Here is a 26,492-nt window from a genome sequence, read left to right on the forward strand (position 1 = left end):
AGAGTCTAACAAGAATCAAGGCACAGATGTGGACAAGACCTGACGCACTGAAGGACTTATTGCACCTCGTTCAGACATGCCGACGCCCTGCTGGACCCAACGCACTAAAACCAGAGAGGAGGTCTGAGACTCTCTGAGCGGTCTTCACTCAGAGGTCTCTCAGCAGGAAAGAAGCCTTTGAGGGAGGTCAAGGACTCTGTGGAGGGACAGGGGGGAGATGCTTGAGTATCAAAGGGTCCAGAGGTTTAGTCCAAGTCCTTCTCTCCTGGTGAGAACCATTCAGTCAGAGCTCACGATCTGATGCTGAGCTCACAGTAGTTTCTCATGATCAGGGATGATAAAGGTCAACAGAAGACCTTTGAACCCAGAATTCAACCCCGGCTCAGGGAGAGGACTTGGATCTATCGAAACAGACCCTCAGGTCCCCCAGGTCCTCCTGGTTTACTGAGGACTCATCATGGGACAGATTCAACTTCTGGAACCAGAATCTAAACTCTACAAGGCAACAGAACTCTTCCAATGTTCTCCTGGAGTCTTTGTCAGAAGGATCCAGATTTCAGGAGTTGGATAAGAGACTCAGGACAGTACCACAAGGGGATTTGGACTTTTTGGTACAAATGAAAACCTGCAGTAGGACAGAACCACTGAGGCTGGAGCAGGGGTCAGTCTGTGGTTGGCCTGAAGACTTCAGGTTCTTCTACCCTGTTTGAGTCTAATCGTTGAAGACGTTTGAGCTGAGGTGGTACAGGTTTCAGGATCAGTCTAGTATTTATTCGGAGGCCCAGGCTGGACTTAAGAGCCCGATGTGGACCAGCTGAAGAACGGGATCTTTAGAGTGTTTTTGAAAAAAGGATACAGTAATCAAAGAAGTTTGAGCCGCTGAAATGCTGCTTTAGAGGTTTAGGGGACTCAGGTGGTCTCAGATCACCTGAGGGTCTCAGATCACCTGAGGGTCTCAGGGGGACACAGACAGATTTGGAATAAAGGATTGTTTCAGAGGGATCCAGAGCTGATTGGTTTATTCCTGCTCCCGTCCCTGGTTACTAACACGTTTATAAGGCTTTCATGGACCTGGTCTGGTTCTCCATACAGGCTCCTGGTACAGGATCAGAGGCCAGAACCACTTCATTCCCCTACAGCACCTGAATATTTAACCGAACCCTAACACAGCCGACAGCAGCACCTGGACAGACCTTCAGGTTTTACCACCAGAGACAAAATCCACATCAGACCAGAACTCAGACACACCTGGTCTACCTAAACCTGTAGTCTACTCCTCAGGGACAACACTCAGACGCAGCGCAGCAGGTAGCAACAAGTGTGAGACGTGAGACACGTGAGATCGAACACAGGACATCGTAAGAGGGACTCAGGAGACACCTGGAGACAGAGGAAGACTCAGGACACAGCTGGGGACACATAGACTTTAGACTGACAGTAGGAGTTCAGGAGGTTTGGTGATCTAAACTTTGTAGCTGTGCTGAGACCAGGAGAAAATCCAGAGTCTGACTTAATAGATTTTCATGTTAAGGATCCAGAAAAACCAGAGACCAAAGTCCACCCAGACCTGGTTCACATCAGTGGGTGTCAGGAGGACGGTTCTCTGGGTACGGCTGGTGGGAGGGTTTTCAAAGCAGGATCTCACAGACTCTGGTAGACACATCAGTGTCTGACAAAACAATCAACTGGAGATCTCCTGAGTCCCTCTTAGTGTGTCCTGTGTGTGTGAGTGTGTGTGTGTGTGTGTGTGTGTGTGTGTGTGTGTGTGTGTGTGTGTGTTGAAGCCCTTGGACATAAAGCCACCGTTCGTCTTTAAGGCTCCTCTGTTTGATGAGTGTGTAGAAAAGTCTGATAACAAGGCTGTACTGTGACATATTGCATAAATCTTCATCATCATCACCATCATCATCATCATCATCGTCATCATCATCTTCATCACCTCCAAGGTGAGTTAAAGTCAAATCTAAGTCTTATTAGCATTCTGTGTTAGCACTGCACGTTAGCGTCGTTAGCTTCCTGTGACACACAAACCAGAACAGGACATAAGTGCAAGAGAGAGTGTGTAGGTGTGTGTGTGTGTAGGTGTGTGTGTGTGTGTGTGTCTGTGTGTGTGTGTGTGTGTGTGTGTGTGTGTGTGTGTGTGTGTGTGTGTGTGTGTGCGTGTGTGTGTGTGTGTGTAAGAGAGAGAAACAGAGCGGCCCTCAAAGTGGGGTGTGTAGGTGTGTGTACTGTTGAGATGGAGGGGAGGAGGGAGAAGGGGAGGTGTTGGGGGCGGGGCTATTGGCCATGCGCGGCGAGGGGGAGGAGTCAGAGAGCTGCAGCTCCTCCAGCTTCTTCAAGTACTCGTCTCTTAGCGCCAACAGCTCCTTGTAACGCTGCTCCACCGGACTCTGCTGCTGCACACGGACAAACAGACACAGACACACACACACACACACACACATTAATCTTTAATCCAGTCTCTGCTTAGCTCTGATGTCTCTGTTCTGTACAGCCTCTGTGGCTCTACCTGCTGTCGGATGCGGGGGTTCCAGCGGATGTAGTAAGTCACCCACAGCTCCAGGTGGCGCATGCTGGCTACAGGGTACAGGACTCTGCCAGACTCAGGAGTGTAAAACGGATTCAAATAGTTCTCCATCTTACTGTTGACTAAAGACCAGAGGGACACAGTCTTCATCCTCAGCTCCTAAAACACAGAGAGAGGGGCCATGAGGCGTTCACTGACACACAGAGAGGTTTTGATATTTGATTGCATTCAGGTCTTGGTTCAGGTCTTACGTGCTGGTCTCGCGCGCTCTCACAGTTGTAGAGGAACGTCCCAAAGCGGCAGCTGTAGAGGTGATCCAGGATGGTCAGCAGGAGGCGCTCATTGAACTCAAAGGCTGTAGGAAACTAGGAGAGGAGGAGAGGAAAGAGGAGAGAAGCACTTATTGAAACAGAGGAAGACCTCATCCTCTAAATGTAGACTCAGTGTTTTATAGTTTCCTTCCTGCAGGGGGCGCTTGAGCTCTGTTTACATTCACTCACAGAGAGGATAAAAACAGCAGCAGGGAGTTTGGTGGAGATGACAGAGAGTAAACTGTACCTGTTTGGTCATCTGCCACACGCAGTCGATGAACTGAACAAAGATAGGGGATCTGTCCTGGTCTGCGTGGTTCTTATCTCCGTGTCCTATCCTCTGCAGACGGAGAGGAGAGAGCAGAAATTTAGTCAGGGATAGGGATGGGTTCCTTTTACAGTTTGCAACCATACATACCGATGCCCAGTACCTGGCAGTACCTGTGTGTGTTAATGTGGTAATAAATATGAATTTGTTTAATAATGAAACTTCATAGTTTTTGAATTTTTATTTTATTCTTTAATATATAAACCTGTAATGCTGTGTTCATGTTCAGTATAGAAAATCACCTACTCTTCCACTATCACAGTCAGAAGGATTTAGGTATCTAAACCTGGTACCTTTTGGTTTTATGTAAATCAGTACTCGGTGCTATAAATAGAATTCTGTGGGTACCTGTAGAAGAACCTAATTTTGTACCCATCCCTAGTCAGGGACAGTGATGCCAGTGACACAATACTGAGTAACGTGTTGCTCTGTTTAGAACACTTTTATCAGTAACGACTAATCTAAGGTGTTAATACAAACCAGTAATCAGGTTAAAGCTGCTCATCTAAATCACTGTGCATTCCTTTTTTTTTCATTTTCTTGTAAAAAAAAAATCTATATGGCTTCTCTTGCATCTTGTGGAGTGACAGGAGTGACGTGTTCATTACGTTTTCAGCATGTTAACAACTCACATGTAATAGCCAGCACACAAATATAAAAAACAGAGGGGGCAGAAGAGAGTTGCTGGTTTTCTAGCTGGAAACACCGTCACTGTTTTGAGTTTGTTAGCTAAAGATGACAATATTACAGTTTGTTGTTCACTCTGTGCTGGCAGTTTGTAGTTGATCTTTGACTTAAACATTTATGGTTCAATCAGAGAGATCAGCGCACTGCGGACATAAACACTTGAGAAGGTGAGTCCTGTCTTTCACTGTAACTCCCTCTTGAGCTGAACTCTCTGTTCAGCACAAATCCATCCGTTGAGGAGCAAAGCAACATAACGTAGGCTACAACGAGGCACCCCGTGGCTAGCAGGGGCGTGCCCAGACTTTTTAGACTGGGGTGCCCAGAGCAGGGTACTGAGGATTATGTGAGCCCACATTCCAGTAACATTTATTTTTTCTTATTGTATTTTAAAATACAGGATCAACAGACTACAGCTTCAACAAAAAATGAAACTGAATTCAATATAATGATTTAATCTAAAATTTAACTGAACCAAAAGTAGTATTGTAAAAGCTTTCTTTAGTTGTATTTTAAAATTCAAAATGTATAAAATGTTTTTTTTTTGTTTTAATTGTAAAGTACACGTTTCAAAACTACCAATAATCTCTGCATGTTTCTTTAAAACAAAACATGTAGACTCATATTATCATTCATTTTAATGACAATCACACAATTTTGCCAAATCCTGCAGCAGCAGGTGTTGTTGAATGCTGCTGAATGTAACTAATAAAGTAACTTGTAATCTAACTTAGTTACTTTTGGAATCAAGTAAACAGTAAAGTAACTAATTTACGTATTAAAGGAGTAATCAGTAATCCGATTACTTTTTCAAGGTAGCTGTGGCAACACTGGTCAGGGATCAGGCAGAGGTCAGAAACAGGAAATTGAGACTGATAACATTTTCTTACTGAAGCAAACTTGTGTCCAAAGCTGATCCACTCCTTCTCGATCAGGACCTGAAACAACAGGAAAACACTAAGATAAGTCTCAAACTCCCTCCAGGCCGGTTACAGTCAAGGCTGGAACACATTACGGGATCCTCCAAACCTCCACACATTTAGAGAGCACACACTTGACGATAACAAAAGACAGATCGCACAAGATTTCGCTCTCTGATGATCATATAGTGCAGGGGTGGGCAAATGTTTTGATTCGTGGGCCACAATGGGTTCTAACATTTGACAAAGGGGCTGGACCAGGAGCAGATGGATGGAGTGCTTTGGTAACTATCAGGGTATCATTCATTCATATCCGTATTAGAATCCAAAATCGGAAAAAGGATAACGACTTGTTATTCAATTTTTCGTTTTCAAATCAAAAATCAGAAAACAAGTAACGGTCTATTTTTCGCTGTCTTGATTTTGTTTTGAAATTAAAATTAGAATATGAGAGAATGGAATTATAATGGGATTTTAAATCCGTGTATGGTTCGTTCTTTCGTCATTCTGTTTCACAACAAAATCAAAAAAGCAAAATAACTGACCTGTTTTTTTGTTTTTCCGTTTTAAAACCAAAACGGAAAAACGGAATTACTGAAAAAAACCCAACTTTTTTTGTTTTTTTCTGTCCTGGTTTGAAAAATGAAAAAACAAAAAATAATAAAAGATTGTGTCAAAATTGTTTGTGTGATATTTTGATATTTAATGTGAACTCTCTATATAGAAAACATCAGAATTGCAGGGAAAATAAAACATTAACAAGGTTTATTCATTTGATTTTTTCAAGTTCAGCGGGCCGAATTAAAACGTTTAACGGGCCGCATGTGGCCCCCGGGCCGTAGTTTGCCCATGCCTGATATAGTGTGTGGTGGCTCTCCAGAGCAAACCACACACTAACAGATTCTTCAGCAGAGTGTCAGCCTCTTCACGCTCAATATTCCAAATCTCGCATTGTAAATCGTGACTTTGGTGTAGCATGACATTACACGCTGTACCTGCTCCGCTCCCCTCGGAGCGCCTCACACACACTACAGGATGTTTTTAATTAAACGTGTTCATTATCTACCATCTCTCAATCAGAGGCCTTCAAAGCGGCTCCGAGCAGAAAAAAATCCCTCTTAACACACCCCACACCACAGGAAAAATCATACATGTCATCAGTCAATCAGGCCTTTGCTGGCTTTGATGTAAGGAGGAGATGGGGACAGAAATCAGCTCCATTATCCTGTAGTGTGTACCTGCTTATGTCCTGAGGTGTGTCCAAAGTGTGCGTGTGTCTGTGTATGAGTGTTTTGTCTGCAGGTGCACCGACCTGGAAGCCTCGCAGCGTGCGGAAGTGACTGTCCAGCATCAGCATGGCGAGTGAGGTGAGCTGAGCCGTCCTGTCCCAGCCGTCGCTGCAGTGAACCACCACAGAGTTCCCCCCAGACACCTTATCAGCCACCTGAATCGCTCCGGACAGGACCAGCTGCAGACAGGACACAGGTGAGACCCTGACACACACACACACACACAGATTCACACATGCACTGGAGCTGTGTATTCTCACCTTGATGTGCTCCAGCCAGTGCGTGGACTCTAAGCTGGACAGCCAGTGGGACTCTTCCACGTTGGGATAGACAATGTCTTTGAGCTTCTTCAGAGACTCTCTCATCACGTGTATGTTCTGGATGTCCAGGAAGATCAGCTCTGCGTTCTGGTACTCATCACCCTCATACCCTCCTCCAGTCGCCTGATGAGAGCGAGACAGTGAGTGTCTGATGACATGACAGACTATAAAGATCAGTCTGATGAACCCAGACACACTGATCTGAGAGCTCGTCCTGATGATGGTAACATCATGTCTGAGGTTTAAAATCTGACCCCATGACCTTTGACCTCATCCCTCTCTCACCTTGTTGGCCACAGCGTTGACGTTGGGCCGTGCGTCGTAGATGGTGAGCTTGGTGGTGTCGTTAGCCTCTCGGATCAGGTCCAGGTAACGCTCGTCGTCTTTGTTCCTCTTCCCTGACATGCCGACCAAAGGCTGACTGCAACGAGCGATCACCGCCTGGTTCTCCCTGTGGATCCATGACAGCACCTGAAGGCAACACACATGTTAGAGACACACACACACTCATCTGAGACAGGTGGTTATACTTCACAGGAAGGAGTCACACAGAGACAGAGATCGAGAATCCTCCTCCACTGTAACTAAATCTCTTTCTCTATAGGATCCTTCCTGTCTGTCAGGACCAGACCAAGAACTCAAAGACGACACACTTTGATCCACCAGGGATCGTGTTTCAGCCTGTTGACCTGCTGCAGACACTCAGTTTTTTTTTTTTTTGCGAGTCCCTCAGAAGCGATTCAGTTCAGTTCGTCTTGGCACGGCACACATTTTATGGCGTTTCCACTGACCGATCCTGGGACAGTTCCCCAAATAACTGAGGCGAGCTATCCCTCCTGTAGAAGTGCCAGACCAAACCGATCTGACCCCAGAAGGTGGAGCTACAACACTGCAGACTGTTGATTGGTGGAAAGAATCGTCTCTTACCAAAGCTTGATTGTTCTTTTTTACAAAGACCCACATGCCAATCACAAAGAAGACAAAATGCTGGAGTCTTCCATCGTTACTTTTTGTTAACTGTGTCGCTTATTTCTTCTTTGTTGGATTTATTAGCGGGGTACGCTGCTATGGCATCACACTGTTATGTAACTGAATGCGGCTATCGGCGTCCTGCTTTCACGCTGTCTACCACAAGGGGGCACCGTTGGCTGTGCAAACACTAACAAGATGAGGCTCAACCGAGCCAACCCGTAACAAACCGTACTGCTTGGTAGAAATGGAGCTTAATGTTGTCTCATGTTGTCTGGAGGACCTGACACAGTCCTGACTCTCCAGGTCTTTGTGTGTGTTCTCACCGGGATGCGTCCTCTGGACCTGAAGGCAGCGACCCTCCTCAGATCCTCCTCTTTGCTCTTAAAGGGGACAGCCAACACGGTGGGGTAGGTGTCACACAGCTCATAGCTCTTATTGATGAACGTAATGCGCCACTTATTGTTGGGTAAGCCCTGAAAACACAGAGAACAAAAAACACTTTTATTTCTAAGGAGTGCTCTGAAAACAATCTGAACCTGGAATGAGTCTGCTTATAGAGGCATGAGGAAATGTTTCTTATCACTTCATTTGAACTCTGAACATATTTCCTTTATCTAATAGTTTGAGTTATATTATCAGGGTGAAGGTGGATCTGGGACAGAGGTACAGGAGTGTACAGGAGTGATTTGAAGGACCTTCGTGATGTGTCACCTGAAGGGAGTTCTTAGTACAAGGTTTCCAGATCAAGACGAGGTTCTGAGATCAGGACAGGGCTCTTACCTGCCGTCTAAACTCCTCAATGGGTTTGTAGACGTTCCAGCCGTTCTCTTCATACTTCTCCTGGGTCACGTATGCAAACAAAGGCTGCACAAGAGAGGGTTTAGGTTAGCACGCACACATGTATGTTTTTTTTTTAATGCAGTCTACAAACCAAACAGGGAGTAAGTCATATAGATAACTAGCTACAGGGACCAACAAAATGGGCATAAGGGTTTACATCAGTGGATGTCAGTAAATCTGTATATGTCAGCAGAGTGATGGTTTCTCTCACCAGGCTGTGTGAGAGGGGGAAGGCGTGTTTGAAGAGAAGCTCAAAGATGTCCCTCCTGCTGTGACCCTCCTGCTTTAACGCAAACCTCAGGTTCCTCATGTCCTAAAAACACATAAAAGATCCACAACATTAAACCAAACACACACTCTCCATCCCTCTCTCACGCACACACACACAACTCACGTTAGAGGTTTAAACAGAATAAATCAGTTTCCCTTCCCACACGTTTCTCAGTGAGCGGCCTTCATGACTCAGAGATATGCCTCCATCAGCTTACCCACAGAAATCTATGCTAACAGCTAACATAGCCTATTGACCACCAGCCAGTAGATTTATATCACCTGAGAAGCACCTTCACACACACATACACACACCTTGCAGGTGATGTCCAGGCCGTAGGAGTTCTCTCCTCTGCTTGAAGCTCCGCCCATCTTCTCCACCCGACTGATCGCACCCAGAGGAACATCCAACATCACGACCACATCCTGCAAGAAAAAGAGGACATGATGACACCAGCCGACCAAACATCATGCAAACAAACAAACAAACATACAGACACACACAGGCCAACCAACAATAAACCAGCATCATGTAAAAATGCTCAGTCTGAAAATGTCTCATCTTGTTTTCCCTGGAGCTCAATTTGTTTTCACTGTAAAGTACCTTCTATTTTTTAAGGACATTGTAGCGTCTCTTCAAATGGGATCTTCTTCTGATGAAAAATATGCACTATCCTGTTTTCCTTTGAGACTATCTTGTTAAAACTTTAAGGATTATCTAGCTTTGATTCAGACCTTTCTTATTTTGCTTGAGGAGTATCTTGATGAATCTTCAAACCATCTTGTTGTATCTTTTAAGACTTATTGTTTTGTTTAAGGACCATTGTGTTTCGCTCTAAGACATTATATATTTGCTTTAGGGCTATCTTGTTTTCATAAAGGACTATCTTGATTGATTCAGGACTGTCTTGTTTTTGCTCTTGAATTATCTTTGAGGACTTGTACTACTCACCTATTTTGCTTAAAGACTCACTTTTTTCGCTAGGGACTATCTTGTTTTGCCTTGGGACTACCTTGTTTTGCCTAAGGACTATCTTGTTTTGCCTTGGGGATACCTTGTTTTGCCTTAGGTCTATCTTGTTTTGCCTTGGGACTATCTTGTTTTGCCTAAGGACTATCTTGTTTTGCCTTGGGACTATCTTGTTTTGCCTTGGGACTTTCTTGTTTTGCCTAAGGACTATCTTGTTTTGCCTTGGGTCTATCTTGTTTTGCCTTGGGACTATCTTGTTTTGCCTAAGGACTATCTTGTTTTGCCTTGGGACTATCTTGTTTTGCCTTGGGACTTTCTTGTTTTGCCTTGGGACTATTTTGTTTTGCCTTGGGACTATCTTGTTTTGCCTTTGGACTATCTTGTTTTGCCTTTGGACTATCTTGTTTTGCCTTTGGACTATCTTGTTTTGCCTTGGGGCTATCTTTTTTGCCTTTGGACTAACTATTTCTGCCCCAGAACTTTTTTTTGATCGGACTATCTTGTTTTTTTTCTTGTTTTTTTTTTATTTCATTTAGGAGTTTCTTATTTTGCTGTTGGATTATCATATTTTGCGTAGGACTTTCTTGTTTGGTTTGGAACTATCTAGATGTATCTTTAGGAATATCTTGTTTTGTATTAGGACTATCTTTTTTTTTTTAACTTTAGGGGCTTTCTTGTTGTATTTCTAAGGAGTATCTTGTCCTGCTTTATGGACTTTCTTGTTTTGCTTTGGAACTATCTTCTTGAATCTTGTGAACAGACTCACTGTGTCTGAGCTCTTGAAGTAGAGTCTGTAGTTGGTGATCAGAACCTTTCCTTTCACAGCTGCGTTGTACGGACACATGTAGATGACGTCTTTATCTGTAACACAGAGACACAGGTCATCAGGTGATCAGGTGAAGTCTTTGTCTCCTCTCAGGTCAGCTCTGAGCTTTGTGTTCCTGGAGATGTGAGATGTGAGAGCACAGAGTGAGCCTGCGTACAGAGGAAGCAGAAAGAAGAAGCAGCAGCAGAGAGGCGTGCAGCACACAGAGCTTAAAATAGGACTGAGAGTTCAGTCTGAGTGAAGGGACTAGAATAAAACCACCTCACGACTTTAGTTTCCAAAAGAGGAGATCCACCTGCAGCTCAAACCTGTCGGCTCAGAGAGTCAGAGCAGGTAAAGAAACCACGGCCAGGTTTTTACTTCTTTTTCAGAGTCAAATAAAAAATATAGCTTCCTGTTAGAAGAACATTAATGTTATGGCACAGCACAATCAGAAGGTTGCTGGTTCAGACTCTAGGCCTCACAGGGCTCCCTTTGCATACATCAGGTCTGAGAACGAGAGTGTGTTTGTGTGTGAACAGGTTTGTTTGTGTGTGTGACTTTCAGGTGTAAGCAGAGCTCAGGGGGTTTGTGGTTCAGATCTATGACTGTTGTAGTCACCTGTGCTCTGAGATCACCTGAGAGTCATGTGATCACCTGAGTCAACCTGACTAACATGACTCAGGTGACCACAGTAGGTCTGACAGAGCTTCATGTTCTCACCTATGATCCTCTCCTCTCCTGGAAGCAGCGTAACATCAGACAGCAGCTCCATCTTCAGAGACTCTCTGGAGGACTGAAAACACACACACAACATGTTAGCATGTTTTTAGAATGTTAACACCATGTTTTAAGCAGTGTTTTAACTATGTTCCTTTTGCAGTTCATTCACAGCACTTCTCTATTGTTCTATTGAGACGTGTTTTCTCTGAAACCTTTAAAAGAAGGAGGTAAATGTGGTGAGGGGGAAGAGAAGCTCATAAAGTCTGTTCCCCTGCAGACCACCAGGTGCCAGTAAAGCACCTGAGAACACCTGCAGCTGAAACAAGCATCTCTGCACAGAGCTCACCTGAGTGACCACAGGAAAACACCTGCAGGCAGCACCAACAGGATTTTATCACACACACATGCATGTACGCAGTCAGTCACAGCAGGGTGCACTTACACTGGAGATGTGTGTGTCCAAGGCGTTGGAGTTATAGACTGAGACTGGTGAGGCCATCGCTCGGGGAGGGGGCTTCCACAGGCTGAGAGCGACAGAGACACACACACACACACACACACACAGACAGAGAGAGAGACAGACAGATGGAGTGTTATCAGTGTCAGTCTGCAGCAGACTTGGCTCCTCTCGGTCCAGATTTGAATCCAGATTCAGCAGCAGAGACGCTGACAGTTATCAGAGTACTCTGTTCACACCTTCAGGGCTGAAATGCATCATGTCACACAGAATAACACTTTCACAAACACTCCTGATGGAGACAAAGAGGATCATTCACTCTGCATGTCTCATCCTCACACAGCACTCACTCTCCTCTCATGGTTTACAGATGAAGTGGAAATCAGATGTTGGTTTTTAGTCTTGTTCAGTCTGCTTCATTAAAACCAGAGCTGTTGCCACCTTAGAAACCAACAGGTGCCTCTAATGTGACCGATTAAACCACTGCACTGACCCAAAGCCCCGGATAAGAGCTTAAAGAGGACATATCATGCTTGTTTCTCCTTTTCACTATACCAGACTAGGATGCCTGTAAAGCATTTCTGCCCTCAGTACAAGTCATTTAGTTCCTTCATTTCCCCCCAATAGCGTTCTCAATATCCTCATTTTAGGCCATTCTGAAGATCTCGTTGAAACGCTCCGTTTGGAGAATGACCTCCAGTAACCTCACAACGTCACAGCCCTTTGTGCTCTGATTGGTCAGTTCTATCAGAGGGGCGGAGGGGGTAGAGCCAGGGGGCGGTTTTTGCAGCATGGCAGTATTTACAAAATCGCCACATTAGATGGGGCAGACTGAACAAGTTTGCTGTTTGCCAAAACTTCACCGTAAGGCATTGATAGCACTAATAAAATGGCAGAGTGTAGGATCGACCTTTTGTATTGGACCCCGAGTCAGATCCGGACGGTTCTGCAGCTCAGGAGGAAGAAAATCCACCTCAACACAGATCATCGTCAAACCGGTACTGTAACATGTAGAGTTTATACATGGAAATATAGGCAGACTTCACCAATAAACTATTTCTATAACAGGGCTCCATCCTGCTCCTTCACTTTTCTCTGTCTGTTTTATCCATCATGCTGAAAGTGTAGTCTAAAGATCGCCTCTACCGTCAGTTCGTCACTATGTTATTATCGCAGCATTATTGTGGTCCAGGTTCACAGTGCATGTCAGAACAAGCATGCAAATATCACAGTCTGACAAGTATTACGACGTCTGCTAAAACTACAGTGTTTTAACTGCTAATTCACCATGTAAAGCTGAGCTGCTCAGCAGAGCAGAGTCCCTGCATCCAGCACTCAGTCAGTCGGCTCTTGGTGGGTGTATCCCTTGGTGGCAGTTGTGTGACTTACTGACATCACAGAGGATGAGCCGCTTTATCAGATTACTCCAGTAAAAAGAAGGATCCTCATGTCGTCACGAAGGTCGAAATCTTGAAGCCAAATGTCAATGACCTATTTTCAGAGGCATCAAATCTCGTTCTGCAGAAAAAATACAATATCTCATTTTTTGAAAATTCAGGGGGTGTACGGTCTTGTTTTCAAATTTATTATATTATATGTAAGTATTAAATCAGGGACCAGCATGATATGTCCCCTTTAAGGTTTCTCCAGTTAGATTACCACAGAGCTGCGTCGGATCAAACCCACAGCAGCTTCCTGTACCTGAAAGGTGAACCACTCACTGTTAAAGAGCCTGCGGTTAGTGCTTAGCCTCCTGGCATACCGAATGAGCTGACACATCTACAGTCTGTCTGTCAGGTAAACCTGAAACTCCTCAAACACCTGAGCTCCTTACAACCAGGCAGCATCAGCAAACTGCTTTCAGACAGCTGTGAGCCCACCCACATCAATAATTCACCAAACAGATCCATCCAACACAGAGACACCTGACAACAGGTGAGCAGACAGGTGAGACCCCAGGTGAGGACAGGTTTTCACACATCATACCTTTAAATAAAATAAAAATGAAATGAAAATAAATCAGATTTTTGTGTGTTACTGGCTTTAAGATGAAACAGGTGAGCTTGTTTTGTCTCTGCTCTGTCAGGTAGACACTTTTTGGCGGTTTAATGACACACCTGTCGCTTGTACCTGCCTGAACATGAGGAAAGTGAAAATATGCAGCAGTGGGTGAGTCAGAGAGAGAGGGAGAAGTGAAACAGAGGAAACTTTATTTTGTAATCCGGTCATGTGATCTAGAGATTTTATTTTTGGGAGGATAAGAGAGAGGAGGATTCAGAGTCAGAGCTTGTATAGGGATCAAACACAGAGGTGTCTTTACTCTACACTCTAACACACACTTTAAACTACTGACAGTCTCTTTCTATGAACAGATCTGAAAGCGACTCATCTTCAGGATTAATCCCTCATCAAACTCTGTGTTTACTCTGTGTGTGCGTCATGAGAGGAGCAAACACTCCTCCATGTGATGATCAGACTGTGGAAGGTCAGAGGAGCAGCACTCTGAAGTGTTTCTCTGATATCATGATGTTCTCCTTTAAAGTCAAACTCCAGGGTTAACCTGCAGTTTAACTTTAAGGCAGGTCCTTCTCCATTTGATGTGAGAGCAGAGAAACTTTCTACATGGCTGCTTTAACAGAAAACCACTTGGTAACATCACTTTATGTAAAGTTCTCCAGGCATTTTACATCACATATGTAAATACATATATAACCCCATCTAAAACCACGTATATGAAAACATATATAACCAAATCTACTATCATCACATATATGATCACACATATGACCGCATATTACCACAAATATATGACCGAATATTTTGCTACACAATATGAACACATATATAATGAAATATATTACTACATATATATCGACACATATATAACAACATCGCAAACCACATATATAACATATATAACTACATCTATCACCACATATATGACCGCATAATGCCAAATTTACATGACCGTATATTTTGCTACATATATGTGTATACATGTGCACATATATGTATCACCACATACCACCATATATATCACCACATGTATAACTACTAGGGGTGTAACAGTTCATGTATCTGTGCCGCACCCTCCATAAGGCCGTTCGGTTTGGTACAGTGCTGTATTCCAACGAGTACAGTAGGTTTACGTTAGCTGCTGCACATGGCTCTTTAATATTCACGTGAGTACTCGTCTATGATTGGCTGAGCAGGGAAGGCGTTTTAATATTCATGAGGAAAGTGGTCTGTGATTCGTGCTCTGCGATCATGTGCATATCATGTGGACGTGACGTCTCATGGTGAGCCAATCAGAAGATGAATATCAAAGAGCTTCCCACAGGAGCTTGTGTCTAAATTGTACATCATGGCTGCTTCTAACGACCAACCGGAGCTTGAAGAGCCTCCTCCCTCGCTGTATAAATGGCAAGTTTTTGGTTTAAGAAACATGCTAAACAAGCAAATGGTTTTGCGTTGTTCCATACTGTACTGAAAATGTACCGAACCATGACCCTAAAACCAAGGTACGTACCGAACCGGGATTTTTGTGTACCGTTACACCCCTAATAACTACGTCTATCACACATGTACAACAACATGTACAACCGCATGAATAAGTACATATATCAATATCTATCTAACCACATCTTAAACCATGTATGTAACATCTATTACTACGAATCACTACTTGTATGACCACATTAATATCCACATATTACTACATATATATGACCGCATATTTTGCTACTTATATGTTTACAAGTATCACTACATTTCTATCACCACATATATGGCCACCCAGTCTCTTTTCAAGGTATTGGTACTTTGCGGATAGTCAAAGTAAAAAAAATGCTACGTCAAGCAAGTCCTCCTCACCACCAGTTGCAACAACTTTCTGCTGTTTAACACCACCGCAAATATGCGTCAGGCCCTTTTCAGACAACACAAATGGACCAGGGAGAGTTAACAGTTAAGTTGTTTTATTTTGCACCTCAGTTTTTTATATTAAATTACATACACTCTGCTAACAGCTATTTCTATTTTGCACTTTTAATATTATTTTTGATATATATATATATATAAAGTAAACTCAGTGATTTTTTTTGTGTGTAATTTTGAGCTTAATAGTAGAGTGACTGTGCTGTCTTTCATCAAAATGATGCGTCACTGTTAATTTAAATTTTATGTAACAAAAGCACTAGTAGTATCAGAACTCGGTATCAGTGAGTACTCAAGAGGGAGTACTAGTAAACTTCTGAAAAAAGGTGACATCAAACAACCCTAATCACCACATGTATAACCTCAATCACCTCAAATCAGCATATATCAGCACATATATGAATACATATCACCACATATATCATGACATATCTGTACATATAACTCCATATATAACCACAATTACAAACAAGTATTACCACATATGTATAACCACATATCCCCACATCTATCACAACATATCCCTGCATATATAACCACATTAACCACATTCATAAACTACAATTACCACACATATTACCACATATCATCAGATATATCACCACATTTACAATCCTGTTACATTTGCAAACCTCTGTCATAACGCAGAGGTCAAGGGTCAGCTGTTGAGGTGAATAAGTGAAGGTACTGATTTAAGGATGCACCTAAACTTAAGCCACTGAAAATTATGGCTGAAAATGACCCAAATTTGCATTTTTTGTTCGGGCCAAAAAACTTTTATCACAGACACCTGAAATAGTGTGTTGTGATGATGCAAGCAAAAATCGTGGCCAGCATGCTCCTGTCTGGACGAGGGTCATCATATCTGCGATATGGATGTATGTCCAACGGATAGAGATTTGCAAAGCGTGTGGAGTGTGATGAGAAACGATTCAGGCTGTGATGGATGCAGTGAACCTGCTTAGACACACAGAAGCACACAGCGCAGGAGAGGGGGAGAAGAACACAGAAAAAGGACTCAACTCTCTGAACCAGATGAGGAGCAGATCTCTCTTCGATATATGTTCTTTAATTTATTATTTTTTTATTTAATTAATTTATACAACGGGATGGTCACACACTCACAACTCTCTTCTGCTCTCATGCACGACAGGGGCAGACTACAGACTGTATAACAAGTGGACGTAGTATCTGTGCAGTGTCTGTTTCTGAAACAGGTTTTGAAGCAAATGGGCTGGCGCGGCCATATTGGAAATGGGGCAAGCTTTGAGTCTCTGCACCAACAGCAACAGGGTGAGCTGAGCTGTGCCTCAGACTGGGCAAACTCGCAATCGTAATATATTCTTTGCTGTGTTAGAAAAAAGAGAGTTGCAATAATTTTACAACCACCACAAAAACACAGAAAAAATCTCTCTGCCTTTTTAAAAGTGCTCCCAGATCCCTCTCTGGGAAGATTTCATCTTTCTTTGAAGCATTAATATTAATTTATGCAATTGCAGTGACTTGGTTTTAGTGAGGTTAGTACACAGTCATAGCCGTAATTGCAACAGTTCTAATAATCAACTTTTTTTTTTTCAGTGTTTCCGTTATTGGCCTTGGTTTCGTCATTTTCAGTTTTTGGTTTCTGCCAAGAATTTTAATTTGGATGTGTCTCTAGCACAGGTAGCGACAAGTAAGAGAAGGCGTGGCTCAGACCGTTAGGGACTGAATCAACCCCTGAAACAGATCAGAGCTTTACACACCAGGACACACATTAAAATCAGACTGAGTGAGCAGCTTACTCTGGTCTAAAGACCTGTCCAAGGTTTATCTTAAACACACCTGAGTCTCAGGGTCATCAGCAGAAACTATAAACACTGATTGTCCTGCCCCTATAGTACATCCATAAACATGTGTGTGTGTGAGAGACACACCAACACACCAATGTGTCTCCAAAGGCTGACAGGTTAACTTACCACCTGTGTGAAAATCCAACCAACCCTCAGGGTCATAATGTAGACCTGGACTGAAAGCTGGGACCTGCAACAGAACACCCACACAGACTGCACCTGCATGCGCCTGAGTTTACCTGAACTGACAGACCACAAGACAAGGTACAAAGACCAAACTTGGACAGAGACTGACCAGGGGCGGGTCAACTCGGGCTCAGTGGTTCAGGGGTTAGTTAGACCCAGGTTCTTCCTGGGTTCAGGGTTCAGGGTTAAGTCAGACTCAGACTCAGGTTCGGCTGGGTTCAGGGTTCCATTAGACCCAGGTCCTGGGTTAAGGGTGTATCTGTATACCGTGTGTTGACAGTGTGTGTGTGTGTGTGTGTGTGTGTGTGTGTGTGTGTGTGTGTGTGTGTGTGTGTGTGTGTGTGTGTGTGTGTGTGTGTGTGTGTGTGTTCGCTCCCCTCTGTGGATATAAACACACTGATTCAGTCTATAAGTCTCCTTCAGCTCACAGAACTCTCTCTGACTCTGACCCGGACTCACTCCTGTCCCTACTCGTTCACAGAGACCAGAATCAGGCGGACTGGACCGGAACAAAGCTCGTCCAGAATCCTGACCTGAACTTTTCCAACTCTTCATCCAGCAGGCTCAGCTGTGGAGCTGCACCAGGAAACAGCGGAGGCCTACACCGAACGACAGCTCGTTCCCACCGAAAAACAGGCTCGTTGAACCCCCCAGGAGACGCCAACCTCCGGTAAACCCTCCGGAACCACCCCCGGTGTGATCCCAGCGAACCCCGATCAGGCCAAATGTCCCCACTTACCCGCAAACTGCGATTCTCCCGTGGATCAGTGTCGACCTGTTTCCCTCAAGACACAGCAGGAACTTACTCCACGTCACGTGCCGTACTGTCAGGGCGCGGATTGGCTGGTTGTCAAAACGGAGCCCGAATGGAATGCTGGGGATTATAGTTTTAAGTGTGCTGCCATGTTCCCTTTGGATCGGAAAAAATGACAGTTTTTTAGTATTAAAAATACATTATATATTTTTATATATTACATATTAATGTGTATTATATTTCAACGGTCATCACATTTATTTCTTATTTAAGTTTTTTTTTTTGTTATTTCTATTAGAGTCAAAAGCATCTAAAAAGTCCAGAAAAAATATTATATTTATATATATATATATATATATATATATATATATATATATATATATATATATATATATATATATATATATATATATATATATATATATATATATGAATCAACTGAATGCTGTACTGTAATTGCTAAATTATAAATTGTCACAAGCCAGAATATCATAAAGTTAACCACATCTTCTTTCATCAGTTTTGGATATGTTGTGTGGTCATATTTTTTGAGGTCAGGAGAAGTCAGTCAAACTTCACCGGAGTCTGCTTCTGTGTACAGTCTTAAAACAGTCTGATACACTGCTCAGACTGTGGGTCAGTTCTGCAGAGTGAGCAGAAGAAACCTGGTTCAGGCCCAGATCAGGCTGTCTATGGGCATCTCTTTCACCTTTCTGAGCTCACAGGCTTCATCTGTGATAACAAAATAACATCAGTACCCAATCCCTCTCCCATCCCCCCTTCCTGAGAACAGGATCACTGTGACAGGATCTTCCTGCATGAACCACCTGACCTCCAAAGCTCACCCTGAAAGCAGCAGCCCAAGAAGTTCTCCCAGAATGCATCAGTCCTGTGCTCCCTGCACTAATGAGGGCTCCCCTGATTGTAGACTCTTGACTGCTGTAAATGGTCCAGGCTCCTAAATCCACCCATTCATTGTCCGACCCACAGATCCATTCACTGCTCTCTGCTCCCCCATCACAGTCTCCCTGAACACAGGGGGCCCTGCTCCTCTCCACAAATCACCACTGTTAACCCGTCCACCACCCACAAAGGAGGAGTGATCCCCGTTAACACCAGGGCAGAGGAAGACTACATTCTCCATCAGGGACTGAATTCTCTGCTGTTCACAGCCCACAGTGGGAATGAACACTCACCCATCCCATCTGGGCAGAGTCTGGACTCAGATTAGTTTTATTGTCTTTCTGACTGTGTGACGATCGGTGCAGCCAGCTAACAGAGGGAAAGTAAAAACTGTGCACGCACAGCTCAAAGCTCCACGTCTCTAACACACCACCTCCATCCTCATAGAGTCAGCAGGCTGAGAGTCGCCCACCTCATGTGGATGCTTTCACACCACATGGATTTACTCGTCTTTATCTTTCTGCTTCTCTGGTCCCATCGAGTTGTCTGAATGATTAAAAACAGAGAAAGTTCTTTATGTTCCCAAAAACACACAAGCAGATGTATACAAATAAAACTTGTTTATGATAAATTAAAAGTAGCGTTACTTTTATCAGATTTGAAATGCAGAATTTTAAATGAACTATATAAACCTGTTTAAAATTCAGTTCATTAACAGATCACAGATTTGATATTTCAGATTCTGAGGAGTTTGATTTGATGGTATCAGGCTAAAGGTTAAAGGTCAATGATATGACGAACAGCTGACTCTGGTAGCTTCACTCTCAGTGCTGCAGCTCTCCTCTCCCCCAGTAGAGGGCGGTAGAGCACTGCTGCAAGGTTTACAGCGTGCTCCCTTCCAATTTAGATAATAAATTTATATCACTGTATGTCACAGATAAAGTTCATGCCATTCTTTAACATTTTATGGAGTTTATGAAGTTTATGGAGTTCAGCTTTAGTCTGAATCCTCTCAGAGCTAATTCTCTTAAAAAAAAAAAAAAAAAAAACATAAACTCAATTACAAAGGGAAGGAGTCAACATCATCACTCAAGTCATTTTTTTTCTGATTTCCATTTATCTGTCCATTATCTCCTGAGTTATTTTAATGTTTTCTGTTTTTCCTAAAGAGCAGTCATCTTATAAACAAGCAGCTTTTTTTCAGTTTCTTTGACTAAAAGTATTTTTGACGACTTTGAAATCAAAGTCTCAAGCGTCATAAACCCAGTGCTGTTCAATAAGTTTAATTCTATATCAACTCTGTATTAACTCAATTATGTCTTATTTACTCAGAGTTGACTGAATGAAATCTGTGTAAGCTCTTTATTAAACTATGTATCATCTCTACTTTAACTCTGAATAAACTCTAGATTAACTCTTTATTTCTTTGTTGATTCTTAAAGTCTTTATTCAGTATTTTATTGACTGTGTATTAAGTTTGTATCAACTCATTAAATCTGTATTCATCTTGATGAACTCTGGATAAACTCCTAATCAATTCTTTATCATCTCCCTCTAAACTATTTATGCTGTAAAACTCTGTAATGACTTTTTATTCACTCTTTATCAATGCTGTATAAGTCTTTATTAACTTTGTATCAACTCTGTATCAACTCTGTTTAAATTCTTTATTTACTCTTAATTAACTCTGCATAAACAAAGATTAAACTCTTTATAAACTCCACAATAACTTTGTTTGAACTCTTTTATTTATTTTTATTAACTCTGCATTAAGTCTTTATGAACTCTGTATTAACTCACATAAACTCTGTTTACACTCTAATTTTTTTTTTTTTTTACTTTTTGTTAACACTGTTTTTATCTCTGTTTAAACTTTTTACTCCATTTTTTCTGTGTAGCAGCTCTGCTTGTATTCTGTATTAAAGATGCTGTGAGGAGCATCTGTTTTAAGTGGACTCCCTCGCCACCTTCTGGCCTGGAGTCTCTGCACACTGTGGTGAACGACTTTTTTAGTGAGGTGTGTGTTTGTTTTGGAATTTAATAGAAATTGGATCAAAACAAATGTTCAAGACAACTTTTACTGGATACAACGCGCTGAGGTAAGGTATTTATCAGTACAGTTATGTAGTGATACGGTTTGAAACATGACATCAAGCAAACGTTGTAGCAGCCAGCTACATGTAGAGCTGCTGTTGCTCTGATATATAACACGACAACAAGTTAACACTGTCAGTTTGTTTGTAGTTTAGTAGCCATTTATATTTAGCACAGCTGGCAGCCTGGTGCTCTCAGACAGTCAATCCCAAAGGCTGGGTCCTGACCCACAGGCTGGGTCGCCAAATGATTTTCCAGAATGTTAACATAAAATTCCTTAACCAGAAGAAATCTCCCCTCGCTGATTTGTTGACTGATGATTGGCTCCTCATACTGTCATATCTGGTTATTTTTTCATCATAAAGGGACATCGCCACAATGTTTACTTTAACTGGAAACATGTAACTGCTTTAGAAAAGTCTGAAGCCATGAGCTCAAACGGCTAAAGCCACTGTTTCCTACTGTTTTACAGCACTCAGAGGAAAATGCTGTCACTGTGTCACCCTTATACAAAGAACTGACCCATTGATAACTTTGGTCATTAGTTATCAAAAGAAAGATCTGAAGCCAGATTCAAAACCTGTTTGACTCTGAAAGTCCGAAGTCACTGTCGGATCTTGGACGGGCACCAGCTGCAGAAACAGAGCTTCTTACAGCTGTGCAGTGACGTCACGCTGAAAAAGAGACATGTACACATCCTTTACTTCATTCTGGATGGGCAGCACATCTGAATATCTTGTCCTGAGTCTGGTATTTTGCTTCTTATCTCTTTTACAACCACATTAAATAGAATAGAATAGAATAGATTTTTTGATCAATCAATCAATTTACAGATTGGATATATTTTGGATCGGATCACTGAGGCTTGTTCCTCCAAAAAATGGGTTGCTGGAAAAAATTTTTTTGGGAAACACTGCTCTGAAAAATGTCTGTAATGTGTAAGGTTAGTGAATCCTGGTTATGTCCTGCCAGTCATGTACCAAGCTGGTGTTGTCACACAAACCTAGCCGTGCCTTAAATCAATCTGGTCCTGCTTGACCCAATTGGGAGGCTAAGAGGTGTCAATTTAAAATAACCTCTAACCAGCAATATTGGTGCAGATAATCTCATTTTAAAGTGTGGATTACAATCAGGCATATGTCTTGAAATGAGACTTTACAAGATAACTTAGAAACACCTCACAGCCCTTTTAACTGTTTCTGTATTCTTCTTTTTTTTGTACTCTGTTTAAACTGTTTATTTACCCCATGTTCACTCTGTATCAACCTTTTATTAGCTCTATTTTGATTCTTTATTTTTTTCTCTTTTAACCATGTGTAAACTCTACTCTTTATTCACTTCTTATCAACTCTGTATAAACTAAGTGTGTGAACTGAAGTCTGACTTTACTCCCACAGAGCTCAGATCTTTCAATGTTTCACTCTGAGATCGTCTAATCATGTCTGTCTCTCTGACTTGTCTGCAGTCTGCAGTCTACAGACAGAAACAGGAGCTCTGATTGGCCAGCTGTCGTCGCTACTGGGAAAGGGAACAGGTGTTAGGCTCATTGGGGTCAAAGGTCAACAGCTGGTCAGCTTCAGGGTTTTATCATTCATGGGGCCTGCACGAGATCTATTCTCAGAGCTCCTCATCTGTCAGAGATTATTCTGACTTTGGTTCAAAGCTTCAGCAGAGACATAATCACACTTTAAAGGATATGAATAAATCACATTCATATTAGACACTGACACATCAATTATCTGCCCACTCTGCAGGTTCTATAGACCATAGAGATTTTACATTTCTCAGGTGGATTCACTGTTTTCAAAGAGTCAGAGTCAGGAACCCGAAACCTGTCACCCTCCTGCTGTCAGAAAGAAAGTCTGAAAATATTCTTGCTTGTAGTTTTATATCCATTAAGTCAAACAATCCCTGTTGGCATTTTATAAACCTGTAAATGTGTCACAGCCGTCAGGTGCTGCGACAGTGATCAAATTGAGACATATCCTTGAATCCACTCAACTGTGATTGGCTGAAAAGGAAGGAGACATGTGATGGCTACGGACTTTCATTGATGAAAAAAATGCATTTGAGGATTTAAGTACGGTGGCCCTTAGAGCTCACAGCGCTGCAATTTAAGAAAGCACATGCAAAAAGACAAAACACAAGCAAATTAAGAAACATCTTCATCAATCTGAAATCACATGAGCAGCATTTAGGAAACGCGCTGCAAAGACCACAACACAACACATTAGAAAAACACGCTGCAAATACACTACAACACAATGAAAGTGTTTCCAGAGGATACAGGATGCACATCTGCCGACATGCTTGTTGTTGCCGGGGCTTTTCAGTCACAGCTGAATGTTTGTTGTCAAATTTTCCAAAACTGATTTTTGTTGTTGCTGTGTGATCAATTTTAATAGTGATGTTGATGTTTTTAAGTACGGCTTGTTTTTTAATTCGCTTAAGGAGACTACGTGTGATCGTTAGTGTCCTTTTAAAGAAGGAATGACAGCTCTTTCAGCCTTCTCCGCGCCACTGCTGTGTGGTGTGGAGACATATAACATGTGAAATGGATTAACAATGAATCTCTTGTGAGGAAGTTATTAACATTTATTTGTTCAGTGATGAAAGTTGATATTTTGAGACGTATCAATGTATGCTAACTGCTAGCATATTAATGCAATTTCCAATGTACATTAGCAAGTTAGTCCCAAGTGCTCTATGGTGTTTTGGTAAATTAAGAGCTATAAAACATGTTGAATGCATGACATAGGAATCTCTTGTAAGAGAGTTTTATATTACGCCATTATGGGGCTTTAAAGGGGATATCTAATAGCCCTATTCCTACCCTTAACTTTTATAAAAGTACAAACACATGAAGTAAGAGGTATATACACAGGATTTAACTTTCTTTAAGGTATGATTGACCTGAAGACCTTGAATTTAACCTTATTTATTCAAACTCTGCCACCATAACACCGTCTGCTGTCACTTTCTACTCCTTTTTTTGGTAACTGGAAATGCTGAAGCCACCTCGTGGTAATGTGGCGCAATCTGTGCATACACTGTAATACAATGTTAAATAAATCAAAAACATACTTTTCATCTCATTTCCCAACACAACTGATGTAAAAACAACCATAATAGAGCTGTGACTGAAAATCCCCGGCAACAACAAGCATGTCGGCAGATGTGCATCACTTTAAGTGTCCTCTGGAAACACTTCTGTTGCATTGTAGTGTATTTGCAGTGTGTTTTTCTAATGTGTTGTGTTCAGGGGGGGGACATCTGGTTAGTAAAAATGAAGCCTCTGTGGAAATACTAAAAGTTGCTGTTCATTGAGAATCCCCTTGAGGCTGGCTGCAGAAAGACTGAAATTCAATGTCAATGTCAACTTTATTTATACAATGCATTAACAACTTTAAAAGCTCAAAGCACCTCACAAGTCAAAAAAGTTTTAAAAGTTTAAAAGTTACAAAAGTTTCAAAGTTTAAAAAGTTTTAAAGTTTAAAATGTTTTAAAGTTCATCACAGCAATAAAAGAGAAGTCTTGCACGCACCCAGCCATTAAAACAACGGCTTGGGTCTGAGAGGCCAAGTTTGCTATCAGCACACACTGTGCAGTGAGTGAATTTTTTTTCAAACTCAACAGTTTGAAAGATATTAGGATTGTTTGATTATCCAACCAGAGATACAGAGTAGGTCACATGAGTGGTTGGTCAGGAAGGAAAAGGAAACTTGCAGCAGGCATCATGACAAAAGTGGCTGTGTCCACGGATTGGCTTCATTTCACGGTTTCAGGAACAGACGGGTGACATCAGAGAGGCTACATCCATGTTTAATACAGTCTATGGTTGTGTTGTGGTCTGTGCAGTGGGTTTTCTAAATGTTGTTGTCAAATTGATGAAGATGTTTTCTTAATTTAATTGTGTTTTGTCTTTTTTCTTAAGTTGCAGTGCTGTGAGCTCTCAGGGCCACCGTATTTAAGCACTTCAGGACAGTATTAAAATTCCACATGCAATTGCAGCACATTTACAAATGACAAACTTTATTTTATTTTATTTTTTTTTACATTTTTGAATCCTTCCATGTGCATTTGTGAATTTGTGCAGGCATTTGTCAACATTTGACATAATTGGAAATCTGTTCACACGTTTGTGAAACAGTTTACACGTTTTCAAATCTGTACTCACATTTGTAGATTAACTCACACATTTGTGGATCAGTTCATACAGTTCATATATTTTTGGATACACACACACACACTCACACACACACACACGCACACACACACATATATAAATAAATAAATATATATATATATATATATATATATATATATATATATATATATATATATATATATATATATATATATATATATATATATATATATATATATATACACCCGGGAAACAGCTGACAAAAAGACACCACACAGCTGTCTGGATGACAGCTTCTAAAGAAGACGGCAGGTGGCACGTCGAAACATGTCAAGATAAAAAATACCTTTTTTGTCTTTAAAAAGAACACTAGAAGAGTTAAGATTCTCAGAAGAAAAGATGAATCTAATCAGTAAGATCATCCACAAATGAGATGAAGACCTTGAGGTCTGAACAGCAAGCTTTAGATCAGTTCTTTGGTTGGAGTTGGTAATGTGACCATTTGTTAGAGAGGGGGCGGGACTTCCTCCATCAGTCAGGTGCATTCTCTCTTTCCTATTAACTGTGAACATATTAACCATCACCGGCAGCAATGACAAGAAGACAGACTCTGATTGGACACGTCTTTTACATCACATCCTAGCTCGGAAGCCACGCCCCTTGTAAGTCTTCAGGTCAAAATTCAGGCTGTGATGGACAGGTGTGAAAGGGACTCTGAGAAAGTTCAGGATGTCTGGTTTGCTGTGAGAAAATCTGCCATCAGCTTGATGCTGCCAGTAAAGTCGCCCCCTGCTGGTCGTCAGATCACCAGCTCTGATCTCTTCTCTACTTTTCATCGCTGATCTTTAAAACACCGTCCTGATTCTGTGTGTGTGTGTGTGCTTTTGTGTGTGAGAGTGTGTTGGCAGATTAAAAAAAAAAAAACACGCACGGAGTTTTGTTAATAATCATTATCTTCAGACCATGACCATCTTGAAACACGCAGGGATGGATCTGACGCTCTGCTGCTGGTCTGTAGTCTCAGCACGTCGCTTTGACTCCCTCTCTTAAACACACACACACACACACACACACACACACACACACACACACACACACACACACACACACACACACACACACACACACACACACACAGAGGAGGGGGAGGGCTGCGGTGATGCTGAGCCGCTCCAGTGAGTCCAGTATGGAGGCCTGACGTCATCACTGGGAGGGGCGGGGCTTGTG

General features: G+C 42.1%; 1 protein-coding gene across 2 annotated transcripts; it reads right to left on the minus strand.

Moving 5' to 3' along the window:
• Positions 1 to 1,414: 1,414 nt before the first annotated feature.
• Positions 1,415 to 18,198, minus strand: mtm1 (myotubularin 1). Of its 2 annotated transcripts, none has more exons than XM_074699345.1 (16): positions 18,107 to 18,198; positions 11,402 to 11,483; positions 10,960 to 11,032; positions 10,198 to 10,292; positions 8,777 to 8,887; positions 8,403 to 8,504; positions 8,132 to 8,215; positions 7,675 to 7,824; positions 6,665 to 6,850; positions 6,320 to 6,502; positions 6,083 to 6,238; positions 4,741 to 4,788; positions 3,086 to 3,178; positions 2,779 to 2,892; positions 2,510 to 2,686; positions 1,415 to 2,393 (listed from the first exon to the last, which is right to left on the minus strand). In XM_074699345.1, the coding sequence occupies exons 2-16, from the start codon at positions 11,456 to 11,458 to the stop codon at positions 2,202 to 2,204; spliced, it is 1,821 nt and encodes a 606-aa protein (XP_074555446.1). In that variant the 5' UTR covers positions 11,459 to 11,483; positions 18,107 to 18,198; the 3' UTR covers positions 1,415 to 2,201. The 2 variants fall into 2 exon arrangements, with proteins under 2 accessions (XP_074555446.1, XP_074555445.1); XM_074699344.1 differs by having other exon boundaries at positions 1,415 to 2,396.
• Positions 18,199 to 26,492: the final 8,294 nt, after the last annotated feature.

Source organism: Halichoeres trimaculatus, unplaced genomic scaffold (genome assembly GCF_033239565.1).
Source record: "Halichoeres trimaculatus isolate MK-OKI-2021-1 unplaced genomic scaffold, fHalTri1.1 fHalTri1_scaffold_22, whole genome shotgun sequence".
NCBI lineage: Eukaryota > Metazoa > Chordata > Actinopteri > Labriformes > Labridae > Halichoeres > Halichoeres trimaculatus.

What these genes read in the sequence shown, in the direction of transcription:
- mtm1 (XM_074699344.1), bottom strand. Translation starts at nt 11,458, where the DNA reads ATGGCCTCACCAGTCTCAGTCTATAACTCCAACGCCTTGGACACACAC. An exon ending in TGGACACACACATCTCCAGT is followed by an intron (nt 11,033 to 11,401) that starts GTAAGTGCACCC and finishes GTGTGTTTTCAG; the next exon opens with TCCTCCAGAGAGTCTCTGAA. An exon ending in AGGAGAGGAGAGGATCATAG is followed by an intron (nt 10,293 to 10,959) that starts GTGAGAACATGA and finishes TCTGTGTTACAG; the next exon opens with ATAAAGACGTCATCTACATG.